General features: G+C 57.7%; 1 protein-coding gene across 3 annotated transcripts in view; it reads left to right on the top strand.

Moving 5' to 3' along the window:
- ACAN (aggrecan) overlaps positions 1–19,418 on the top strand; it is a 48,604-nt gene extending 29,186 nt beyond the window's left edge. Inside the window, exons 12-19 of one of the 3 annotated variants that reach the window (XM_062204905.1) lie at positions 1,926–6,788; positions 7,554–7,664; positions 13,095–13,208; positions 15,829–15,987; positions 16,333–16,415; positions 17,021–17,165; positions 18,215–18,397; positions 18,608–19,418. In XM_062204905.1, the coding sequence (XP_062060889.1) occupies positions 1,926–6,788; positions 7,554–7,664; positions 13,095–13,208; positions 15,829–15,987; positions 16,333–16,415; positions 17,021–17,165; positions 18,215–18,397; positions 18,608–18,684 (5,735 nt within the window). In that variant the 3' untranslated portion in view covers positions 18,685–19,418. Of the gene's footprint in view, positions 1–1,925; positions 6,813–7,553; positions 7,665–13,094; positions 13,209–15,828; positions 15,988–16,332; positions 16,416–17,020; positions 17,166–18,214; positions 18,398–18,607 lie in introns of all 3 variants that reach the window. The other 2 variants (XM_062204904.1, XM_062204906.1) reach the window with 2 other exon arrangements.
- The last annotated feature ends 3,778 nt before the right edge of the window (positions 19,419–23,196 follow it).

Genomic DNA, 23,196 nt, shown 5'->3' with positions numbered 1-23,196 from the left:
TCCTTCCCATCACTCTTCTGGGCCAGGCCTCCCCAGCCAGAGCCTCAGATGGGACACGACACAGTGAAAGCCGCATCCCCAGACTTTGCTGGAGAAAGTGTTTTGCTCCCACCAAGCTCTGGGAATGCTGCTCGTTGACGTCACCAGGATCGCCCTCTGCAGACTGTCTCAGCCTCACAGAAGCCCAAGTGCCCTGGGGAGGGTCTCCCAGGGGAGGGTGCATGCAGGGTGCCCCAAACGGCCCTGACCACAGCAGCTTTTTTGTCTTCTGTGGCTCCCAGTTTGGGTCAGGCTGGACGAAAGCAAGGCACCGTGGTATGTGTGTGCCAGACAGAGTGAGCTCCCCGAGTGCATGTGCATCTGAAGACAGGAGGGTCTGAGAGCTTCCCTCCAGTTCGGTCCCAGGTTTTTCAGTTGTGCCAGGTGCTCCTCTGTGCTAGGTGAGGGTGCATCTTAAGCAGGTGAGACTCTGGCCCAGCTACCTCACCCACAGCCACACCTGCCCAGGCCCTTCCTCACCCCTCCCAGGACAAGAATAACGGACTCCCCTTTGGAGTGCGATTGTGGTGTGGGGCTGGAGCCAGCAGCCACCCTCAGGAGTTCCCCATGGGGCGGGGCTCCCACAGCCCCACAGCCCTCAGCTCCTGGCTGCCTGACTGACGGCAGCTGTGCCTGGAACCACCTGTGCTGTTGTTCACGCCACATCTTCTGCTGTAAATTGGCTTGATTTTTTTTTATTGGCTTGATTTTTAAAAACAAGTGAGTTGTGGTGGCATCTGGCACAGTGGGTAAGACACCACTTGGGATGCCTGCATCCCATTTCGGAGCACCTGGGTTCAGGTCCCAGCTCCGCTTCCGATTCCAGCTTCCTGCTGATATGCACCTGGGAGGCTGCAGGTGATGGCGGAAGCACTTGGTTTCCTGCAACCGGGAGACCTGAACTGACTCTGGGTTCCGGCTTCCGCCCTGGCCCAGTCCCAGCCGTCGCAGGTGTTCGGGGAGTGCGTCAGTGAGTAGGAACGCTTTCTGTTTCTCTGCCTCTCAAACAAACAAATAAATAAAGTTTTGAAGCTTGCGGGAAAATGGAATTAAAAGTTAATTTTTTTCTGGTGCCAAAGTGTTTGAAATTCAAACACAACTTTTTTCATAATATGCATTTTCTGTGAACTTCCTGGAGACCCCGTGTGGTGTGTGCACTCCATGATCAAAATGAAAAGTGCGTTTCCAGGCTTCTTCCCTCCCTACACCTCAGTGCTCAGATGCTCACTGGGAAAATAAGGCCCAGGGTACATGCGAGGCTCGACACTCAGCTTGGGTATTGTTAAACGCTCAGGAAAGCAAGATGGGTAGAAGATCACGCAGCCGCGATTATTTAAAGTGCTGGAGCTTGCTTTTTTCCTCTCTATTTTTAAGTCTTCTGTAACAAGGCATCAGAATGGTTTACAAACAGCACCCTTGCTGCTGCCCACCTCATAGGGATGGGTGAGACCCAGGGTCCCCACACTCTGGCCGGCACCAGTATTACCCGAGGACTTGAGGGGACACGGGGTCCTGGCCCCAGCAGAGTGTCTGCCTCAGGCTGAGAATTTGCTTCTCTCTCAGCCACCCCACCCTTTGGAAATCCGAAAGTGTGGAAGGACTTGAAGGGTCGCCCTGGTTGTCCTAGGTGGCAGCTAGGCCCCTACCTCCAGCCTCACCAGGCGCAGCCAGTGTAGCCTGCAGCCCTGAGGGTACTGGGGGAGCCTCTCTCCCCTCCCTGCCTTCCCAAGACATTACACAGTTCCAGTAGAACAAGTTGACATACAGCTGAGCACCTGAGAGAGAAGTTTTACTGTAGAAGGAATAGAGTTCAGCTCCTTTAGATGAGCTTAAAACGGGGCCGAGTTAACAAATGCACACCTGGTCTTTCTTCTTCCGTTTTTCAGGGATCCCTCCCACGTGGCCTCCAACTGGCACGGCAGCCGAGGGGACCATGGAAGGTCTTTCCACAGCCGCAATGCCTTCTGCCTCTGAGGAGCCGTACACACCCTCATCGCTGGTGGCCAGGGAAACTGAGTTGCCAGGTCTTGGGGTGACATCTGTGCCCCCCGACATGAGTGGAGACTTCACAAGCAGTGGAGAAGCTTCAGGACTCTTTGGCCCCACCGGGCAGCCCCTGGAGGGTAGTGCAAGTGGCCTGCCCTCTGGAGAGCTGGACTCCGGCAGTCTCACCTCCTCAGTGGGATCAGGTCTGCCTATTGGAAGTGGACTGGCCTCAGGTGATGAAGACAGAATTCAGTGGTCCAGCTCTACTAAGGTTGGTGGAGTGACTTCTGGAGGAGAGATTCTAGAAACTTCTGCCTCAGGAGTTGGGACTGACCTCAGCGGGCTTCCTTCTGGGGCAGAGATTCTAGAGACTTCTGCCTCAGGAGTTGGGACTGACCTCAGTGGGCTTCCTTCTGGAGGAGAGATTCTAGAAACTTCTGCCTCAGGAGCTGGGACTGACCTCAGTGGGCTTCCTTCTGGAGGAGAGATTCTAGAGACTTCTGCCTCAGGAGTTGGGACTGACCTCAGCGGGCTTCCGTCTGGGGCAGAGACTCTAGAGACTTCTGCCTCAGGAGCTGGGACTGACCTAGGTGGGATTCCTTCTGGAGGAGAGATTCTAGAGACTTCTGCCTCAGGAGTTGGGACTGACCTCAGTGGGCTTCCTTCTGGGGGAGAGATTCTAGAGACTTCTGCCTCAGGAGTTGGGACTGACCTCAGTGGGCTTCCTTCTGGGGGAGAGATTCTAGAGACTTCTGCCTCAGGAGTTGGGACTGACCTCAGTGGGCTTCCTTCTGGGGGAGAGATTCTAGAGACTTCTGCCTCAGGAGTTGGGACTGACCTCAGCGGGCTTCCTTCTGGAGGAGAGATTCTAGAGACTTCTGCCTCAGGAGTTGGGACTGACCTCAGCGGGCTTCCTTCTGGAGGAGAGATTCTAGAAACTTCTGCCTCAGGAGTTGGGACTGACCTCAGCGGGCTTCCTTCTGGAGGAGAGATTCTAGAGACTTCTGCCTCAGGAGTTGGGACTGACCTCAGTGGGCTTCCTTCTGGGGGAGAGATTCTAGAGACTTCTGCCTCAGGAGTTGGGACTGACCTCAGTGGGCTTCCTTCTGGGGGAGAGATTCTAGAAACTTCTGCCTCAGGAGTTGGGACGGAACTCAGCGGGCTTCCTTCTGGGACAGAGATTCTAGAGACTTCTGCCTCAGGAGTTGGGACTGACCTCAGTGGGCTTCCTTCTGGGGGAGAGATTCTAGAAACTTCTGCCTCAGGAGTTGGGACTGACCTCAGCAGGCTTCCTTCTGGAGGAGAGATTCTAGAAACTTCTGCCTCAGGAGTTGGGACTGACCTCAGCGGGCTTCCTTCTGGGGCAGAGATTCTAGAGACTTCTGCCTCAGGAGTTGGGACTGACCTCAGCGGGCTTCCTTCTGGGGCAGAGATTCTAGAGACTTCTGCCTCAGGAGTTGGGACTGACCTCAGCGGGCTTCCTTCTGGGGGAGAGATTCTAGAGACTTCTGCCTCAGGAGTTGGGACTGACCTCAGCGGGCTTCCTTCTGGAGGAGAGATTCTAGAGACTTCTACCTCAGGAGTTGGGACTGACCTCAGCGGGCTTCCTTCTGGGGTAGAGATTCTAGAAACTTCTGCCTCAGGAGCTGGGACTGACCTCAGCGGGCTTCCTTCTGGGGGAGAGATTCTAGAAACTTCTGCCTCAGGAGCTGGGACTGACCTCAGCGGGCTTCCTTCTGGGGCAGAGATTCTAGAGACTTCTGCCTCAGGAGTTGGGACTGACCTCAGCGGGCTTCCTTCTGGGGCAGAGATTCTAGAGACTTCTGCCTCAGGAGTTGGGACTGACCTCAGCGGGCTTCCTTCTGGGGCAGAGATTCTAGAGACTTCTGCCTCAGGAGTTGGGACTGACCTCAGCGGGCTTCCTTCTGGGGGAGAGATGCTAGAGACTTCTGCCTCAGGAGCTGGGACTGACCTCAGCGGGCTTCCTTCTGGAGCAGAGATTCTAGAGACTTCTGCCTCAGGAGTTGGGACTGACCTCAGTGGGCTTCCTTCTGGAGGAGAGATTCTAGAGACTTCTGCCTCAGGAGTTGGGACTGACCTCAGTGGGCTTCCTTCTGGAGGAGAGATTCTAGAGACTTCTGCCTCAGGAGTTGGGACTGACCTCAGTGGGCTTCCTTCTGGGGGAGAGATTCTAGAGACTTCTGCCTCAGGAGTTGGGACTGACCTCAGCGGGCTTCCTTCTGGGGGAGAGATTCTAGAGACTTCTGCCTCAGGAGTTGGGACTGACCTCAGCGGGCTTCCTTCTGGGGGAGAGATTCTAGAGACTTCTGCCTCAGGAGTTGGGACTGACCTCAGCGGGCTTCCTTCTGGGGTAGAGATTCTAGAGACTTCTGCCTCAGGAGTTGGGACTGACCTCAGTGGGCTTCCTTCTGGGGTAGAGATTCTAGAGACTTCTGCCTCAGGAGTTGGGACTGATCTCAGCGGGCTTCCTTCTGGGGCAGAGATTCTAGAGACTTCTGCCTCAGGAGTTGGGACTGACCTCAGCGGGCTTCCTTCTGGGGTAGAGATTCTAGAGACTTCTGCCTCAGGAGTTGGGACTGACCTCAGCGGGCTTCCTTCTGGGGCAGAGATTCTAGAGACTTCTGCCTCAGGAGTTGGGACTGACCTCAGCGGGCTTCCTTCTGGGGGAGAGATTCTAGAGACTTCTGCCTCAGGAGTTGGGACTGACCTCAGTGGGCTTCCTTCTGGGGGAGAGATTCTAGAGACCTTAACTTCTGGAGTTGGAGACCTCAGTGGGTTGTCTTCTGGAAAAGAAGGCTTGGTGGGATCTGCATCTGGAGCTTTGGACTTTGGCGAAACTCTAGGAAGTGGACAAATTCCAGAAACAAGTGGCCTTCCCTCGGGACATAGTGGAGAGTACTCCGAGGTCGACCTGGAAAGTGGCCCCTCCTCCGGCCTGCCTGACTTCAGTGGGCTTCCATCTGGGCTCCCAACTGTCTCCCTGGTAGATACTCCATTGGTGGAAGTGGTCACAGCCACCACTGCACGTGAACTGGAAGGGAGGGGGACCATTGGCATCAGCGGTGCAGGGGAAATATCTGGACTTCCCTCCAGTGAGCTGGACGTTAGTGGGGGGACCAGTGGAGCTGAGATTAGTGGTGAAGCTGATGTTGGTGGGGAGACATCTGGACTCATTGTTAGAGGACAGCCATCAGGGTTCCCCGACACCAGTGGGGGAGCCTCTGGAGTGACCGAGGTCAGTGGACTGTCCTCTGGACAGCCAGATCTCAGTGGAGAAGCATCTGGAGTTCTTTTTGGGAGTGGTCCACCATTCGGCATAACTGATCTGAGTGGAGAGCCCAGTGGGCAGCCATCCGGTTTGCCAGATTTCAGCGGGACGACGCACAGAATCCCTGACCTGGTTTCTGGAGCCACAAGTGGTAGTGGTGAATCTTCTGGCATTGCCTTTGTGGACACCAGTGTGGTCGAAGTGACACCTACTACACTGAGAGAAGAAGAAGGCTTAGGGTCTGTGGACCTCAGTGGCTTCCCTTCTGGGGAGACAGGGGTGTCAGGCATGCCTGAGACCATTGATGTCAGTGGACAGTCCTCTGGAACAATTGACTCGAGTGGGTTTACGTCCTTGGCTCCGGAAGTCAGTGGCTCACCAAGTGGAGTAGCTGAGGTCAGTGGAGAAGCTTCTGGGACTGAGATCATGAGTGGCCTGCCCTCAGGAGCGTTTGACAGCAGTGGACTTCCATCTGGTTTCCCCACTGTTTCTCTAGTAGACAGAACTTTGGTAGAATCCGTAACCCAGGCCCCAACAGCCCAAGAAGCAGGAGAAGGGCCCTCAGGCATTTTGGAACTCAGCGGTGCGCACTCTGGATTGCCGGATGTGTCTGGAGCCCATTCTGGATTTCTGGACCCAAATGGACTACAGTCTGGGCTGGTGGAACCCAGTGGGGAGCCACCACGCACTCCGTATTTTAGTGGGGACTTTCCTAGCACCCCTGACGTGAGTGGAGAAGCCTCTGCAGCCACAAGCACCAGTGGGGACGTCTCAGGACTTCCAGAAGTTACTTTAATCACTTCTGAATTCATGGAGGGTGTTACTCAACCAACTGTTTCTCAAGAACTTGGCCAAGGACCCCCTGTGACCCATGTCCCAAAGCTTTTTGAGTCCAGTGGAGAAGCCCTTGCATCTGGGGACATGAGTGGAGCTGCACCAACCTTCCCTGGGTCTGGACTAGAAGCATCCTCCGTCCCAGAATCCCACGGCGAGACATCTGCCTATGCTGAGCCTGGGACGAAGGCAGCTGCTGCACCTGACACCAGTGGAGAAGCCTCTGGGTTCCCTGATTCTGGTGAAATCACCTCTGTTTTCCGTGAAGCTGCTGGTGAGGGAGCCTCAGGCCTGGGGGTAAGCAGCAGCTCTCTGGCCTCTCAGCAAGGCCCCAGGGAGGGCTCAGCTTCCCCAGAAGTGAGTGGAGAGTCTACCACCAGCTATGACATGGGCACAGAGACATCGGGCCTGCCTCTGGCCACTCCCACAACTTCTGAAGACAGAGCTGAAGTCAGTGGAGACCTATCTGGCCGCACGCCGGTGCCGGTGGACGTTGTCACCAATGTCCCAGAGGCCGAGTGGATCCAGCACAGCCAGCGTCCTGCAGAAATGTGGCCAGAGACCAAGTCCTCAAGCCCCTCGTACTCAGGAGAAGACACGGCTGCAACAGCCACCTCTCCAGCCTCTGCAGACACGGCAGGTGAACCAGGGCCCACCACAGCAGGTATTGTTGGGACGTGTTTCCTCTAAGGTGCTTTGGTAAATTCAGCCTGCAGGCAGCTGTAGTGCAGTGGGAGGCTGTGCAGCCTCAAGGCTCCACCATAGTTGTGCAGCCTCAGGCAAAATTCTTAGCCTCTTTGAGCCTGTAGTTGCAGGGGAGCTAAGAAGGGTCAGCAGAGCATAAACACAAGCACTCAGCATCACCCCTCGCACGTGGTACACTTTCAAAGATGAGTGATTGCTGTCGTTCCAGTGGACTCCAGCACAGGAGCATTTTTGTGTGGATCCAACCATCTGTGCTTTGCACAAGGAGGGAGAGGGTGCCAGTGTAGGCAGTATTAGAACCCTGCTCGTGCACCCTGGGGAGCGGGAACCCGCTGTTCACTCTGCAGTTGAGGTCTGCACAGTGCAAGGAGCTGCGAAGGGTCACTGTGGCCATGTCCTGATTCAGACCCTGAGTCTACAGGGACCCCGTCCTATTGTCACTGTCTCACTGCAACACAATCACGGGCAGTTGCTGCTTTCCCATTGCTCTTGGCTTTGGGACCCCTTGCACCTGTCTCTGGGCTGGGAGAGCTTTCACAGGCGGAGCCCCCCGCCCAGTGCTGGAGGCCAGGAGCCAAGGAGGGACTGAGTCCTCAGAGACAGACTCTCCCAGCCTCGCAGGGGAGTGTGGGAACCTCCTGCTTCAGCCGCCCCCAGGCTGCTGGGGTCTTGATGCTCAACCTCTTCCCTGGGGTCACAGCCCCCAGGTCCTGTGCTGAAGAGCCCTGTGGCCCTGGAACCTGCCAGGAGACAGAGGGACACGTCACATGCCTGTGCCCCCCTGGCCACACTGGCGAGTACTGTGACATAGGTAAGTCCCTCGTGGGCCATGAGGTGTGAGGGTGGGGCACTGGCTGGGCTCCTTTCTCCCAAGAAGTACAGCAGGAGGAAGTGGCAGAGCTCAGTGGAGGCTGAGAGGAGAGGCGGGGGTGGGGGAGAGGCGAGGGGGGGAAGTGGGGAGGAGAGAAGGTGGGGAGAGGAGGAAAGGAGAAGTGGGGGGGAGGAGAGGCAGGGGAGAGGTGGGGAAGAGAGGGGAGAAGAGGGGAAAGAGGTGAGGGGAGAGGAAGGAGGAGAGGGGCAGGAGACTGGGAGGAGAGGAAGTGGGGAGAGGTGGAGAGGGGAGGGGGAGGAGAGATGTTGGGGTGGAAGTCGTGAGCCCACAGCAGAGTCACTGGGCACCAACTCTGGAGCCCGTCTGTCCTTAGCCTCAACCCAGGACCTGTTGGGTAGGTGAGGAGCTTGGAGGTCCTCCAGAGGAAGGAATGGCCACTTTCCTCCAAGCTGATAGTCTTGAGTTAGGTCTCTCCACCACCCCAGGGCCCTTATCCACAGCTCCTAAGTCCAGAATTCAAGGTCCAAGGTCTTTCAGGAAAGGACCTGATTCCCAGGACAAATGGAAAAACTGAAAGAAATGAATCCTGGGGAAGACACTGGCTGGAAGAGCCATTTAACAACAAGCGAGTCCCACCCGCCACGGGGGTCTCCCGCTCCTGTGTGGCTGAGGAGCCAGCGATAGGGACCAGCCGCGCCCAAGCCTGGGCTCCCAGATTCACTCAGCTCATGGTTCCGATGCTTACAGCGGCAGCTCGGGCCGTGCCCGTTCTGCACAAGCACCTGTTGCTTCTGGTGCTGGAGCCGGGAACCAAAGGTTGTCAGAAGGACTGGGACCCATGTCCTCCAATGCCTGTGGGCAGGCAGCACGGGTCCCGAGGCAGTGTTTGAACCCTCAGGGGAAAATTTCCACCTTGTAAGGGGTTAGAGGCTGTATTTAGTCCAGAAAGAAAACATCTGACAGTTGCTCTCATCTTGTTCAGTCAGTATCCATAAACAATTCCATGATAAGTTATTTTTTAATATTTCTTTTCTTTTTTTATTTTATTTTATTTTATTTTTCACAGGCAGAGTTAGACAGTGAGAGAGAGAGAGAGACAGAGAGAAAGGTCTTCCTTTTTCCGTTGGTTCACCCCCCCAAATGGCCGCCAGGGCTGGTGCTGCGCCGATCCGAAGCCAGGAGCCAGGTGCTTCCTCCTGGTCTCCCATGCAGGTGCAGGGCCCAAGCACTTGGGCCATCCTCCACTGCCTTCCCAGGCCACAGCAGAGAGCTGGACTGGAAGAGGAGCAACCGGGACAGAACCAGCGCCCCAACCAGGACTAGAACCCGGGGTGCCAGCACTGCAGGCGGAGGATTAGCCTAGTGAGCTGCGGTGCTGGCCTCATGATAAGTTATTAATCAGTACTTTGGACTTCAGAATAACTGTTGAGTGAACTCCCCGACTGTGTGGTGTCCCAGGCACGACTGCTGCGTTTCTCACCTGCGGCAGCAGCAGCACCGGGCCCTGGGGTTCCGACTCAGCCTAGAGCCAGCCGGTATGCTTTGAAAAGTGTTTTGTGGCCAGCACCGTGGCTCAACAGGCTAATCCTCCGCCTGCGGCGCCGGCACCCCGGGTTCTAGTCCGGGTTGGGGTGCCGGATTCTGTCCCGGTTGCTCCTCTTCCAGTCCAGCTCTCTGCTGTGGCCTGGGAAGGCAGTGGAGGATGGCCCAAGTGTTTGGGCCCTGCACCCGCATGGGAGACCAGGAGGAAGCACCTGGCTCCTGGCTTTGGATCAGTGCGGTGCGCTGGCCGCAGCAGCGCACCAGCTGCAGCGGCCATTGTGGGGTGAACCAACGGAAAAAGGAAGACCTTTCTGTCTGTCTGTCTCTCTCACTGTCCACTCTGCCTGTTTTAAAAAAAAAGAAAGAAAAGTGTTTTGTTTTGTTTCGTTTTGCTTTAGTTACCCCAGTGATTCTTACATGCAGCAAGGTTGAAAAACGTGGTTCTAACCCAGTCCCCCGTCCAGCCTCAAGTGGTCCCAGGGCTGTGTGGCTACCTCTTTCTGTTTTGCTGCTGCTTCTCTAGAGGAGCTGAACTCCTCCCCGGGAAAGAAATGCTTTCGAAGCCATTGGCAATAGAGGGTTGCAAGTGAAAATACAAACTACACCTTCTTGACTTGACAGAGAAAGTCCACAGGCAGATTTAGCAAGGAGGATATTCAGGGTACTTTCAAGATCAACCTTTAAAATATAAAAGACTTGAAATAGTATAATAATGATCACACACTTTTTAACTTAATGAAGCATATTCTAGAAACTAACTGGAACTGGTCAGGATTTAAAAAAAAAAGATTTATTTATTTGAAAGTCAGAATTAGAGAGAGGGAGAGACAGAGATAGAGAGGACTTCCATCTGCTGGTTCACTCCCCAAATGACTACAATGGGTGGAGCTGGGCCAGTCTGAAGCCAGGAGCTGGGAGATTCTTCCAGGTCTCCCAGATGGGTGTAGGGGCCCAAGGATTTGGGCCAACCTCTGCTGCCCTCCCAGGAGCATTAGCAGAGAGCTGGATCTGAAGTGGAGCAGCCAGAACTCAAACCTGTGCCCACATGGGATGCCAGTGTTGCAGGCAGTGGCTTTACCCGCTGCGCCACATTGCCGGCCCCAATCTGGGTGCTCTTAAGTCCTGTTCTCAACTGTGCAGCCCAGGAGCCACAGGCAGGTCTGTCCTGATGGACCCTGAGTCTGTACAGAGGGCAGAACATCTATGGGGCTGAGGGATTTTCCCCTGGGGATTGTCCCCTGTCCTCTTCCAGGAAAGCTGTGTGAAGGGTCAGTGCACAGGTGCACAGGTTGTCCCTGACCTCCTGGTATCAGAGTCTTTGTGCAGGGCAAGCCCTTGACTTGAATATCGTTAAGGTCTGCTGTCACAGAGTTTTCTATTTTCACACCTGCCAGGAGCCTTGCAGGTCCTGGGCTCTGACCCAGGCAGACATGACCCATTCAAGGCGGGGCCTCGTGATTATCGGCTAGATCTCTGCTCCCCTCACCTTCACTGGGTGCTCAGAGGGCTTCCTCCCCAGAGTCGGAGGCTTGCAGAGGGCCGGCTCAGAAACAAGCTCTCTCTTTTGCTTGCGGGAGTGTGGAGAGGACCAGGGAGCCCCCCCGAGCACCTCCAGTGGTGATGAGGGAGACTTGCCGGTGCAGCAGCTGAGCATGGAGGACCCCCGAGTCTCTTCCTCCACATGGGGCAGAAGCCGGCTTCAGATTCACTCCCAACTCTCCCCTCCATCTCTGCTCTGTCTCCCCTACTGACCAGTGTGGGCCAGGCACTGTGCTCGGTTCTGCCCCTATAAGTGACCAGCAGCTCCCTGCCCCTGGGCCGTGGGAGCTGACATCTGGCTCGGAGGGGTTCTTGACAGTTACTGCTTCCTTGCCTTTGTGCTCTTCCTTCACGGAGTCTGCCCAGGCCCCGCCCCCTTCTCTCCCTCCCTGCGAGCACCTGGCCTGGGGTTCATACTCCACACTCACAGCAGTGACACGTCCCTTGGTTCCAGAAGCCCAGAGATACCCTAACTGCCCTTCACAGGAAGCAGAGGGGAGGAGGCAGGGCGGGAGCGCATCCCTGGTGAGCGGGACCCCCAGGACCCCTGGGACCCCCAGGGCCCCGGCTGTGCCCCCTGCTGTGGAAGCGCTGACTCAGCTTCTCCTGGCCCTTGGGGCTTCCTCTCCTCACCTTTGAGCCCAGAGCCCTGCAGGAAAGACGGCCCCTGCTGCACTCTCAGATTTTGTACCCTGGACAAGCACAGGAGGGGAGGGATACTGCCTCCTGGGGCCTCTGGCAGCCTGGGAATGGGGGTGCAGTAAGCGTCTGGGACAGCTGGGAGCCTGGTGTCCGGCTCTTCCCCCAGAGGCCACTCCTGTGCCCTGCTCTGTACGACTGCTTCAGCGCCTACGTTTGCTTGACTGCCCTTGCCCAGTGCTTCCCATTCCCGCAATGACTAATGGACAACGGAGCACGGAAGCCCGGCTTCCACCCTGCACACTGGCCTGATCTGTTTTTGCTGCCACTGCTGCTGCCGGGAGTCCTGCTGCATGCTGGGAATCAAGTGCATGCTGGGATTCCAGTCAGTTCCTCATGCATTTTGGTTTTGCTTGGTACAGTTCCACCCTTGGAACTGTTGGTTTCTAATCCGCGGTGTGTGCTCTCTGAGGTGTTAAGGACATGGTCAGATAAGCAAGAAGCCTCCCACTGCATAAGCCCAGCCCTGGTCCAGAAGATATCCGCTGTGCCCGCTGCCCAGGACTGGCTGTAAGATCTGGCGTGCGCTTGTGGGAGGCGAGGACTAACTCCTGGCATGTGTTCAGGAGCACAGGACTCAGCTGCTCAGTTGGGGAGGACCATGGACGCGTCATTGAAGCTGACAGCCATCAGCACAGTGGCCACGTCAGGTGGCAGAGCCCTGTTGACTGGCAGGAGGAGCTGCACCATGACTGTCACGTTCCCAGGGGAGGAAATGCAGCAACAGCCAGCAGGAGCCGCGGGAGTGGAATAGGAAGAGAGCAGAAGGAATTTCCAGAGCTGCTTGGAAAGAACCGATTTGATCTCATTTGTCACGCTGCATAACTGATGAGAAATTGAAGTAAAGGCCGGTGACTAACTCAAGTCCTACGTAGAGGTCTGTCGGGAAGAGCGTCATGGGCCAGGAGCACAGAAGGAAGACAGATGCCCCTGAGAACATGCTGATGGCAACCTGCCTGCATCCTAGGGGAAGAGCGCTTCACTGGGGGAGGGGCAGTGCGCCAGCTTCCAGTGCTGTCCCCCTCTGGACGGGATGGAGCCCCTTTAGACACTGTGACTCTGCAAAGAGGTCGCGTTCTGGGGAAACGCTGGGCACGATGTCTGACCTTTTCCCGAGAGATGCTGGCTTCGTCTTTACGAGACATTGTAGATAAGAAGGCAGTTGCTGAGTCTCCCGGGAACGCCCGTGCGCCCTTGTCTGTGGGTCTGTGCTCTGCAGGCCACTGCCGTTCTTTCTGGTCCTGCTCGGCCTTGCCCCCTTCCCCGGTCCCCAGCTACAGAGGAAGGACCGCTCACCAACGTGCTACCATGTTCACAGCCAGTTCAGAACCCTTGGCTTCTTCAGTCACAAGAGAACACCTCTGGGAGGACTCTGTGTGCTCACAGCAAGCTTTTGGCCTTACAAGTACCAGATCCCCTCACCCCACTGGAAGACCCAGCAGCAGCACCCTGTGCTTGCCAATCAAGAATCACACACATCTGAGAAAACCTGTCTGGCTCCAGGATGGCAGCGGCGATGGCGGCAGCGGCAGCAGCAGTTCTTAGGAAAACCAGCCAGTCCCCTCCTGGGGCTTGGAGAGGCTGGAGTTGCCGGCGGGAACCCTAATGGCAGCCCTTGGTTTCTTGCAGACATTGATGAGTGCCTTTCAAGCCCTTGTGTGAATGGAGCCACCTGCGTGGATGCCATCGACTCTTTCACATGCTTATGCCTTCCCAGCTACGGAGGGGACCTGTGTGAGACCGGTACGGCCGTCTCGGCTTCAGCTAATGTTACTAACTGCTGTACCCTTCCTCCTTCACCCTTCCCTTCTAACCACAGACCACAGGCCCTGGAAGGGGCCCCCGGGACCACAGCTGCAAGTCTGCCCCACTGACTCCCACTCTTGCTCCTGAAAGCCTCCTCAGGCCCAGCCTGTGCACGGCACTCGTCTTCTCCAGGGCAGACACGCCTGCTGGCGACAGCGCCGAGCTTAGGTCGGTGCACGCGCCAGGCTCAGAGGACAGGGCTGCTTCCATGTGTTTGTCTCGAAGGAAGCTGCGGGTGGGAGCAGTCGCTTCTCGTCCCAGTGACTGCCGTGGACCTCCCCAGCATGGTCACAGGCACATGTCTGCTGCTCTGCCCGTGGAACCTCTGTGGCACCCTCCACAGCCCTGGGAGCCACTGTGCACCTTGCCCAAGTTGCCTTGTCTTCTCCTCGGGCAAACGTGATGGTTGGTCTGCCTGAGAGCTCCTGTGTCCCGGATGTCATCACTGTCAGTGCCAGGCCAGCCCGCACTGCTGCTCTCTTTACTTTGTGCAAGACCAGGGGCTGGCCAGAGAGAAACGGCCTGCTTAGGGGGCCTCTGCTTCTGCACCTGGGTCAGGCTGCCCGCTCTGCTCAGGGAGCTGTGCCAGGAACCCCCCAGGCCAACCAGAGGGAGATGGCTGCTGCAAGGGCGGGGGGGGGGGGGGGGGGCTCTGCTTCTGCCCCTGGGCAGCTTAGCCCCCAGCTCACTTACCGAGTGTCTCCCCAGCCTTGGGGTCTCAGAGGCATCCCAACTCAGAAAAGGGGGCAGCTGTAGTCCATGCAGAAATGGAGGAGTGTAGGGTCTCTAGGTCCTTCTCAGTAAACCCAGAAACTTCCAGAGGGTTGTCAAGACACTAGGAAGACTCCCTGTGGTACCAGCAGTGTGGGGAGGTAGTTTTGTGTTATATGCTCCTTGGAGGCACTGCCAAAGTTACAGGCTGGTGGAGGAGCTTAAGCCTTCTGGAAGAAAAGGCCTGGAATCCTTCCTCCCCTGTAGCCTCCCACCCTCAGCCCACGGCCCCCAGAAGTCAGTGCGCGGGGTCTTGGCTGGGGTGGGGAGACTTTTCTGCAGGGAAACACTGGCCACAGGGGAGAAGGGCCTGGAATGCCCACACAGACAACAGCTCTCTCCCTTCCTGGGACGGGGGCTGTGCTGGAACAGAGATGGTGCCCAGCCACAAGGCTGGGCCCTGGGCCCTGGCACCTCCCCTCCCAGTCCTGAGCCCACACTGCCCCGTGGTGCCGTGTGCCATGGCTCTGGCTCTGCCACTTCTTCCAGCCTCCATGCTTGTTTCTCCAGAGCCTCCACCCTGCATGCCACCCCCCCCCCCCAACACCCAGCAGAACACCTGCACCTGCCAGCTTTGCCTGCCCAACCCTCAGGTCAGCCCTGGGCGGCAGCTCAGGACTCAGCAGTGCCGAGCTCCCTCTGAGACCTCTCTGCCTCTCTCCAGACACTTGCCTCGTGCCTTGGGGTGGCATGGGCAGCAGGGGTGCCCATGGCCGCCTCCTCAGCCACTGCTCTGCTGCTTTCTTCTCAGGCTGCTGCCTCCCACTCTCCTCTGTCTCCACTCTTCCCGCTGTCTGTCCTGCAGCCCTGCCAGGCGTCCATGCCTTCAGCACGGGACTCCTCCCCCTCAGGTACTGGTTCTCCCTTCCTGAGACAGCCAGACTTTGGGGGCAGCCCGGGGGGAGGCTGCCTACTGAGTTCATGGCCCCACTCAGCCAGGGAGGGCAGCTCTCCACCTGGGAGGCCTTCAGGGAAGGAGGAAGAGAGGGTCTTGGAATTCCCTCTGCACAGTCAGCGATGGCTCTTTCTTACAAAGAAGGAAGCCTGACTACAGCACCAGGGCCTGCAGGGAGCCGCTCAGCTCAGCCACACCAGCACCAGGGCCTGCGGGGAGGTGCTCAGCTCAGCCACACCAGCACCAGGTAGCCAAAGGCAGCGCTAGAAAGCGACACTTGTGATTGGCTCTCACACCTGTGTGAGAGGCTCCCAGCCATCCCTGCTGCTGTTCGCCAGGCTGCTCTGTGAGCTCCACGCCAGCCCCTTGTCCAGAACTGAGGAAGAGAGGAACTTACCCCTTTCCCCATCTGCCAGCAAAATAGGATGGAGAACCAGGCCCCCGACTGCCCCCGTGGGCCAGCATGGGTGCTCACCGGAGCCGGCCCTGGGGCCCTGCGTCTCACCCACAGCAGACTCCTGGCTGTTGCTCTGTCCGCTCCCATCCAAGGCTCTGCCCAGCACTGCCCGCGCCAGCTGCCCGCGCCTGCTTCTGCAGCTCCTCCTGGAGTCCTGCGGAGCCTCTGAGCTGCAAACCTTAGGACCTCTCACCTTCCACCTCTTTTCACGGACTCTGCCCCAGGAGGAAAGCTGGTGGGGGGTGGGAAAGAATCATTCCCTGGCCTTTCCCCGAGTGGGGCGCCTGCTCAGAGGCTCCGGGGACCAGGCCTTACAGGTCGCCTCCGGGACGAGCCGTGTGCGGTGGGGTGAGTGCAGGAATCCTGCCTTTGACTGGCACCGCCAGTCACCCCAGTTGGCCCAGCCCCCCTTCAAACCCTTGCCTATGTTGCAGACCAGGAGGTCTGTGAGGAGGGCTGGACCAAGTTCCAGGGCCACTGTTACCGTCACTTCCCTGATCGCGAGACCTGGGTGGATGCTGAGGGCCGGTGTCGGGAGCAGCAGTCACACCTGAGCAGCATCGTCACCCCGGAGGAGCAGGAGTTTGTCAACAGTGAGTACACCAGGCTCCAGGCCTAAGGACGGTGGCCTTGTCAGCCCCATTGAGGCTGCGTGGGGTGGACCTGGGAGGGAAGGAAGGGGTTCCCGTAGCCTGAGTCCCCTGAGAGAAGGCAGAGGTCTGGGGCCAGTGGCTCTGGCTGCATGCAGGCAACCCCACACTGGCCCTCTGGCTGTCACCTGTCTGTGCCAGCCGGGGAGGCAGCCACACACGCACGTACTAAGACCTTGCAAAGACCTACCGTGCTCCTGGGAGCCCCCACTTCCTTCTCTGAAGCCCCCCCAGCTTAGACACTCTAAGGTGTCCATCAGCATTCCCAGCACCATCCTTTCTCTCCAGACAACGCTCAGGACTACCAGTGGATCGGCCTGAATGACAGGACCATCGAAGGGGACTTTCGCTGGTCGGATGGACACCCCCTAGTGAGTGCTGCTGGTGGCCCAGTGGAGGGATGGGATGAAGACTCCCCCAGAGACAGTGCCGTCCAGCCAGGCACGCAGCTGCTGGCCCAGGCCATCGCAAGGGCAGGGAATCAGCTTCCTTTACCTCTGCCTCTGAGACCGCCCAGGGCACCGCAGGAGGCCTGGGGAAGCTGGGAGAGAAAGGCACGGATAGCAGGACCCACCACTAGGGGTCTGTGGATGCTCAGAGATGCCCCTTGTGGAAAGCAGCCTATGTGAAGCCTGGAGGGCCTCGGGGAAGGCTCCCCAGAAGAGACAACCTGGGAGGGGTGTGGAGCCTTTGAGGCAACAGGAAGGGGGAGGTCTCAGGGACTGGAGAGCAGAGTCCTGACTGGAGAGTCGGGATTCTATCGTCCAGTCAGTCCCACCGGCCTATGGGAACAAGGAGAGTGATTGGTGTGTGAGCGGGGGTGGGGTGGTGGTGGTGGTGAATCCTGGCCGGTTCTGAGCTTCTGAGAAGTGTGGCCAGTGCCCTGGGGGCCCATGGGTTCCAGTGCCTGGGACAGCCCTGACCGGACAAGCCAGGGCGCCTGCCCTCTCCTCACTCCCTCCTCTCCCATCCACAGCAATTTGAGAACTGGCGCCCCAACCAGCCGGACAACTTCTTTGCCACTGGGGAGGACTGCGTGGTGATGATCTGGCATGAGAAGGGCGAATGGAACGATGTTCCCTGCAATTACCACCTACCCTTCACGTGTAAAAAGGGCACAGGTGCGCAGGCCTGGGAGACCCAGAGCAGAGGGGCTGAGGCTGGAGGCTGTGGGTGCAGCTCCTGCCGTGTGGCCGGTGCCAGAGCCCCTTGTCTTTGGTTGCTGGCGTCCCCTTGCTTGTCTCTGGGGCCCGGCCCAGCACCAGCATTGCAGGGCCAGAAGCAAGGGCAAGCTGGCTCCTGTCTGTCTGCCAGGACAAGGGAGTGTGTGACCGTCACAGGCCAGGCACAGGACCCCCACTGCACACAGCACCTCAGACGTGGGTTGTGGGAAGTCACCGCGAGGCCGGCTTGGCTGGAAGCCTCCCTTTCTTTGGGGTTCCCAAGTCCATCGGAGTCAGGTTTGCCAGGCTCTGACCACTTGTGTCTGTGGACACCCCTTGCGCCTGCTTGTGGCCTTGTGTCTGCCAGGCCTCTTTTGGGTCCCAGTCTCCCCAGCCTGTGTGTTTTCACAAAGAATCCACAGTGGTCTGCTGGCTCTCCCAGCCCTTCCCTCCCTGTGTTTGCCCATGGAGGACCCCTCTTTTTTTTTTTTTAAGATTTATTTATTTTATTTAAAAGATAGAGTTATGAGAGGCAGAGAGAGAGAGAGAGAGAGAGAGAGAGGTCTACCATCCCCAAGATCACTCTCCAGATGGCCGCAATGGCTGGAACTGGGCTGATCTGAAGCCAGGAGCCAGGAGCCAGGAGCTTCTTCCAGGTCTCCCACAGGTGCAGGGGCCCAAGGACTTGGGCATCTTCTACTGCTTTCCCAGGCCATTGCTGGGGCCTGATCAGAAGTGGAGCAGCCGGGACTTGACCCAGCACCCGTATAGGTTGCCGGCATTCCAGGCGGCGACTTTAACGTTGCACCACTGCGCCGGCCCCTGAGGGCCCCTCCTATATTCCTTTCCTGCTGCTCTAAATTGCTGAGGGATCCGGGTGTCAAACCAGTGGTGTGCAGACCCTTAGCTGCATGAAAACACTCCTGAGGGCAGTCCCGGCTCTGGGCCATCTCGGTCATCACCGAAGACCTAGGAGGGCCCTTACCAAGAGGCTGCCTGCCCCACAGTGGCCTGTGGAGACCCCCCCGTGGTGGAGCACGCCAGGACCTTTGGGCAGAAGAAGGACCGGTACGAGATCAACTCCCTGGTGCGGTACCAGTGCACAGAAGGCTTCACCCAGCGCCACGTGCCCACCATCCGGTGCCAGCCCAGTGGGCACTGGGAGGAGCCACGGATCACCTGCACACACCGTGAGCTGTGCCCTGATTCGGGGGTGGGTGCGGGTCCTGCCCAGGTCGGAATGCTGACCCGTCCTGGCCTGGCCCCCTCCTTATCAACACCAACCTGAATTTCTGTAGCCCAAGGAAGTTTGCAGACCAGTGAAAGCCAGCCGAGCAGGAAAGTCTCGGGCCGGGAGGGTTGAGGCCTGACCCCCTTCTTCCATCGCCCTCTCTCCCCAGCCACCACCTACAAGCGCAGAGTGCAAAAGCGGAGTTCCCGGACCCTGCAGAGGAGCCAGGCCAGCACGGCGCCCTGAGGGACCTCCAGGTTGAGTCGGATGCTGAGCCCAGGAGCCCACCAGGCTAAGAGTGCGTCCCACCCAGACGATGTCCTCTCATTGCCGCTTTTTGCCATATATGGAATCCCATTAAAGAAGAAAAACATAAATCCCACACATGTAAGCACCACACCCCACCCGCCCCCAGATCACCAAAACTGCATCTAATTTGTCCCCCAAACGCCAAAGCCAAGCACTTCCTGCAACCCACGGACTGAGGTTAGAGACAATCTCCCGTCGTGCCTTTCCAGGGACCAGGGCAGGGACAGGGGAGAGGGGGAGGGGTTAAGTTAAATAAAGAAGATTATTTTTTGTTTCCTGACTTTATCCAAGAGCAGTGCAATGTTGGTTATTTCACCTCCAGGGAGAGCTAGGGAGGTGGGAGGAGGGGCCAGAAGGAGCTGGAAGGGGCAGAGGCCCAGGGGCCGGACCGGAGCCGCAGCTGAATGTATTGGAGAAGGAGCTGGGGGGGGGGGGGGTGCCCTCTGCGTGGGGCCAGGGAGCCATCAGGGGTCATGCTCCCCTGCAGGGCTCCTCCTCTCCTCTCACCTGGTTCTGCCGCCGGTGGGAGTCTACCTCGGCAGGGCTGGATGGGGGCACTGCTCCCCTTCCCTACCCCCATCCCCGGGACCGTGCAGGCACCAGGGTTCCGTGCACCTATTTATATTTTTGGAAACTAAAGATTATGATAATTATAATAATAAAGACTTTGGAACAGATCCATTTCTTTTCCCTTCTTCAATGTAAGAGGAAGCCAGGATCCGGGTGCTGTTGAGGGCTCTTAGGCAGTTGACCAAGTGACCCCCACATCAGGGGAGTCCCCCCATCTGTTCAGAGTGGCCACCATGGCCACGAGTGCTTTGCTGTGCTGTGCTCCCAGTGGAGTGTGAGAGAACACAGGACATGTGCACCTGTCATCGCTGACGTGTCCTCAAAAACTCCAGCGAAACAGGCGTGGTCACATGCGCAGTGCAGCTATGTGACGTCACTGCTTACGTGACAGGTGCCAATCAGCAGACTGAGTCCCAGGACCAGGATTTAGAAGAGGGAAGAAAAAAAACACAGATTGCAAATAGTGTAGCAGCTGAGGAACTGCTCACACATGGGTTCAAGGGTCTGCGGGCTTTTGTGACGTCTGGGCGTCCTGCTTTCCAGCAGATGACTCAGCTGCCACCCTAGGCTGCAGCTGGGGTGAGTGTGCTCAGCCGCCAGTGTTGGGGCGGGGACGCCTGAGTGTTGGCCACAAGCGTTGGGGGGAGGGATGCCCGAGTTCTGGCCATGAACATTGCGGGGGAGGGGGGGAATGCCCGAATCCTGGCTGTGAGCACAGGGCGTGGGGTGGGGTGGGATGGGATGCCCAAGTCGTGGCCACGAGCGTTGTTGGGGGATGCCAAGTCCCGGCTGCGAGTGGCAGGGGGCACACCCTCTGAGTGGGAATTTGAGTGTGCCAGCATTTTTTTTTTTAAAGATTCACTTATTTATTTGAAAGAGATACGGAGAGAGTGGGAGACCGAGCACGCTTTCATTTGCTGGTCCACTCCCCAGTGGTGGCAAAAGCCAGGGCTGAGGCAGGCTGAAGTCAGTGCCTGGATGTCCGTGTGCGTCTCCCACTTGGGTGCAGGGCTCCTGGGCCATCTTCCACTGCTTTCCCAGGCCATTAGCAGGGAGCTGGATTGGAAGTGGAGCAGCCGGGACTTGAACCACTGCCCATATGGGGTGCGGGCTACACCACACCAGCCCCTGTCAGAATCTTCGCAGGTCTGTGCGCAGTTGAGTGTTGGCAGGTGAGAATGCAGGAGTGCCCACTTCACCTGTGACTGGGTGATGGGGGCAAAAGCAGAGGGAAGTGCCAGTCACCTGGGAGGGGCTCCATGATGGTGTGACTGATGGCGGCATCTCTGGATGTCCAACTGGAGCGTGCATCAGACTCTTCTGGAGAGCTGGGCTCACCAGGCCTCGCAAGGGCCCAGGAATCCGATCTCAGTGCCCCGAACACTGCCAGCTAGGGAAGGGCCTGCCTGCTGGAGGCAACAGGCAGGATGACGAGGGCAGCCAGAGATGGGACACAGGGGGATGGCTGGTCCCCAAGACCTCTGGCCTCTGAGACCCTCTGCAGGGCGCAGCCTCACCCCCTCCCCTGCCAGGCCCCACACACGCTGACATGGGCAGACACGAGCTGGGCCCCAGCTATGAGGCCAGCCCCCGAGGTAGGCCAGCTCAGGAGTGCACTGACCCAGCTGACCTTCTGGCCCCATCACATCCACTGGGCAGAGCACTGGGCCCTGAGAGGGGGTGGACCGGGCAGCCAGACCAAGAAGGGACTGCAGCCATCGACTGTTCAAGGGGAATACATACCTGAGGGCCACTCCCCAGACAGGGAAAAGTCAGAAGGAAACTTCGGAACTTTCAGAACTTAAAAAGGAGGCGAGAATGGCATAGAATTTCTCCGTTCCTTTGGATCTCACCCAGGAGCTCAGGGACCCACCAAGAGGTCAGCCTTGCCCCCAGCCCCTTCCTGCCCAAGCTGGGCACCACCTCCCTGGGCAAGGGGCTGACTAGAGTCAGCAAGGCCCTCCAACATCCCCAAGCAGGCAGGAGGGCTCCTTGGAGGAGGTGGCCTGGGCTATGCAAGAAGTATAAACAAAACAAAAACAAGATTTCCCCAACCCACAGGGAAAGTGAGCTTAATAAACACACCGCTCATGAGGGAGGGGGGACAAAATGGGGCCGTAGTGCTGGCGGTAGCCACAGACATCTTAGGAGCAGCTCCAGGGGCCCACGGTGGGGGCGGGAGTGAGCCTCAGGGCAGTGGTGTGTGGTGCACACATGAGTGGGAGGTGTGACATGTGAATGCAGTGTGTGGTGTGCAGAGTGGGAGGTGTGTAAAGGGTGTGTGGTGTGCTGAGTGAATGCAGTGTGTGGTGCACACACAAGTGAGAGGTGTGTGATGTTTGAGTGTGGTGTGATGTGAACGCAGTGTTGCTGGGTGTGTGGTGTGTGACGTGTGAGTGTAGCATCAGCATGTGCTGTGCAGAGTGGGAGATGTGTGTAATGGCTGTGCAATGTGCGAATGCAGTGTGTGGTGCACACACAAGTGGGAAGTGTGTGTGCTGGGTGTGGTGTGTGATGTGAATGTAGCATCAGCGTGTGCTATGCACAGTGGGAGGTGTGTGTGCTGGGTGTACAACGTGTGAATGCAGTGTGGTGCACACACAAGTGGGAGATGTGTAAAGGGTGTGTGTGGTGTGTGACGTGTGACTGTAGCATCAGCGTGTGCTGTGCACAGTGGGAGGTGTGTGTGCTGGGTGTACAATGTGTGAATGCAGTGTGGTGCACACACAAGTGGGAGATGTGTAAAGGGTGTGTGTGGTGTGTGACGTGTGACTGTAGCATCAGTGTGTGCTGTGCACAGTGGGAGGTGTGTGTGCTGGGTGTGCAACCTGTGAATGCAGTGAGTGTGCAGCGCACATACAAGTGGGAAGTGTGTAAAGGCTGAGTGTGGTGTGACGTGTGAATGGTGTATGTGTGGTGTGTGAATTCAGCGTGCTGTGCACACAAGTGGGAGGTGTGTGTGATGGGTGTGTGACATGTAAATGCAGTGTGTGCTGTGCACACAAGAGGGAGGTGTGTGTGACGTGAACGCAGTGTGGTATACACAAATGGGAGGTGTGTGACATGTGAATGCAGTGTGTGGTGCACACAAGGGAAGTGTGTATAGGGTGTGTGGTGTGTAAGTGTGGCATCAGTGTGTGCTCTGCACACAGCACCTGCACTGGATGAAGCCACCTGAAGTCAATGCCAGGTCTGCCGGGTGACAGCGCCAATGCCGCTCCCTTAGAAGGGAAGACATCTGAGCACCAGGTGCAGGACTGGAAACAAAGCAGGTCACAAGGACCTGGCAGGAAATCCTCCCAAGCTTCTCTGAGGACACGGACCTGGTTCTGATGGGCTGGTCTTGGCATCGGTGCTCCTGTTCACTCTCACCCTTGGTCCCACTACGGCCAGTCTTGTTCCCATTTCACAGGTGAACTGAGGCCTAGAGAACCTAACTGCCCAAGGCCACACAGGGCCAGCATCTGCACCGACTCAATGACCTGAGGCTCTCATCTCCTAGCCGCTCGCCATGTTTATCCCGAGAACAGAAGGGAGCGGACTTGTGGAAAGGCAGGGGCCACAGGTCGTGGCAACAACAGCCGCAATGCAGGGCGAGGGTTGGACAGAGGGCGGGCGAGTTTGGTTACAGCAGTCTGACGCACCAGCAGTGGGTAGGGGGCCAGCACATGGGATTTCAACCCTGGCCGTCCACGCTGAGTCCATGCAGACTGCCCAGGGAAGGAACCGAGGTAGGAGTGGTTCAACAGTGAGGGATGCAGGCAGGAAGAAGGGACTAAGAGGGCATAGGTAACTCCACAGTCACCTGAGGTCTCGTGGGCAGGTGGGGGCTTGGTGAGCAGTGTCCGGCTGCCTGCACAGCCCCTCAGCAATGAGAAG

The sequence above is a fragment of the Lepus europaeus genome, chromosome 11 (assembly GCF_033115175.1).
Source record: "Lepus europaeus isolate LE1 chromosome 11, mLepTim1.pri, whole genome shotgun sequence".
NCBI lineage: Eukaryota > Metazoa > Chordata > Mammalia > Lagomorpha > Leporidae > Lepus > Lepus europaeus.
This window is presented reverse-complemented; position numbering and strand designations above follow the sequence as displayed.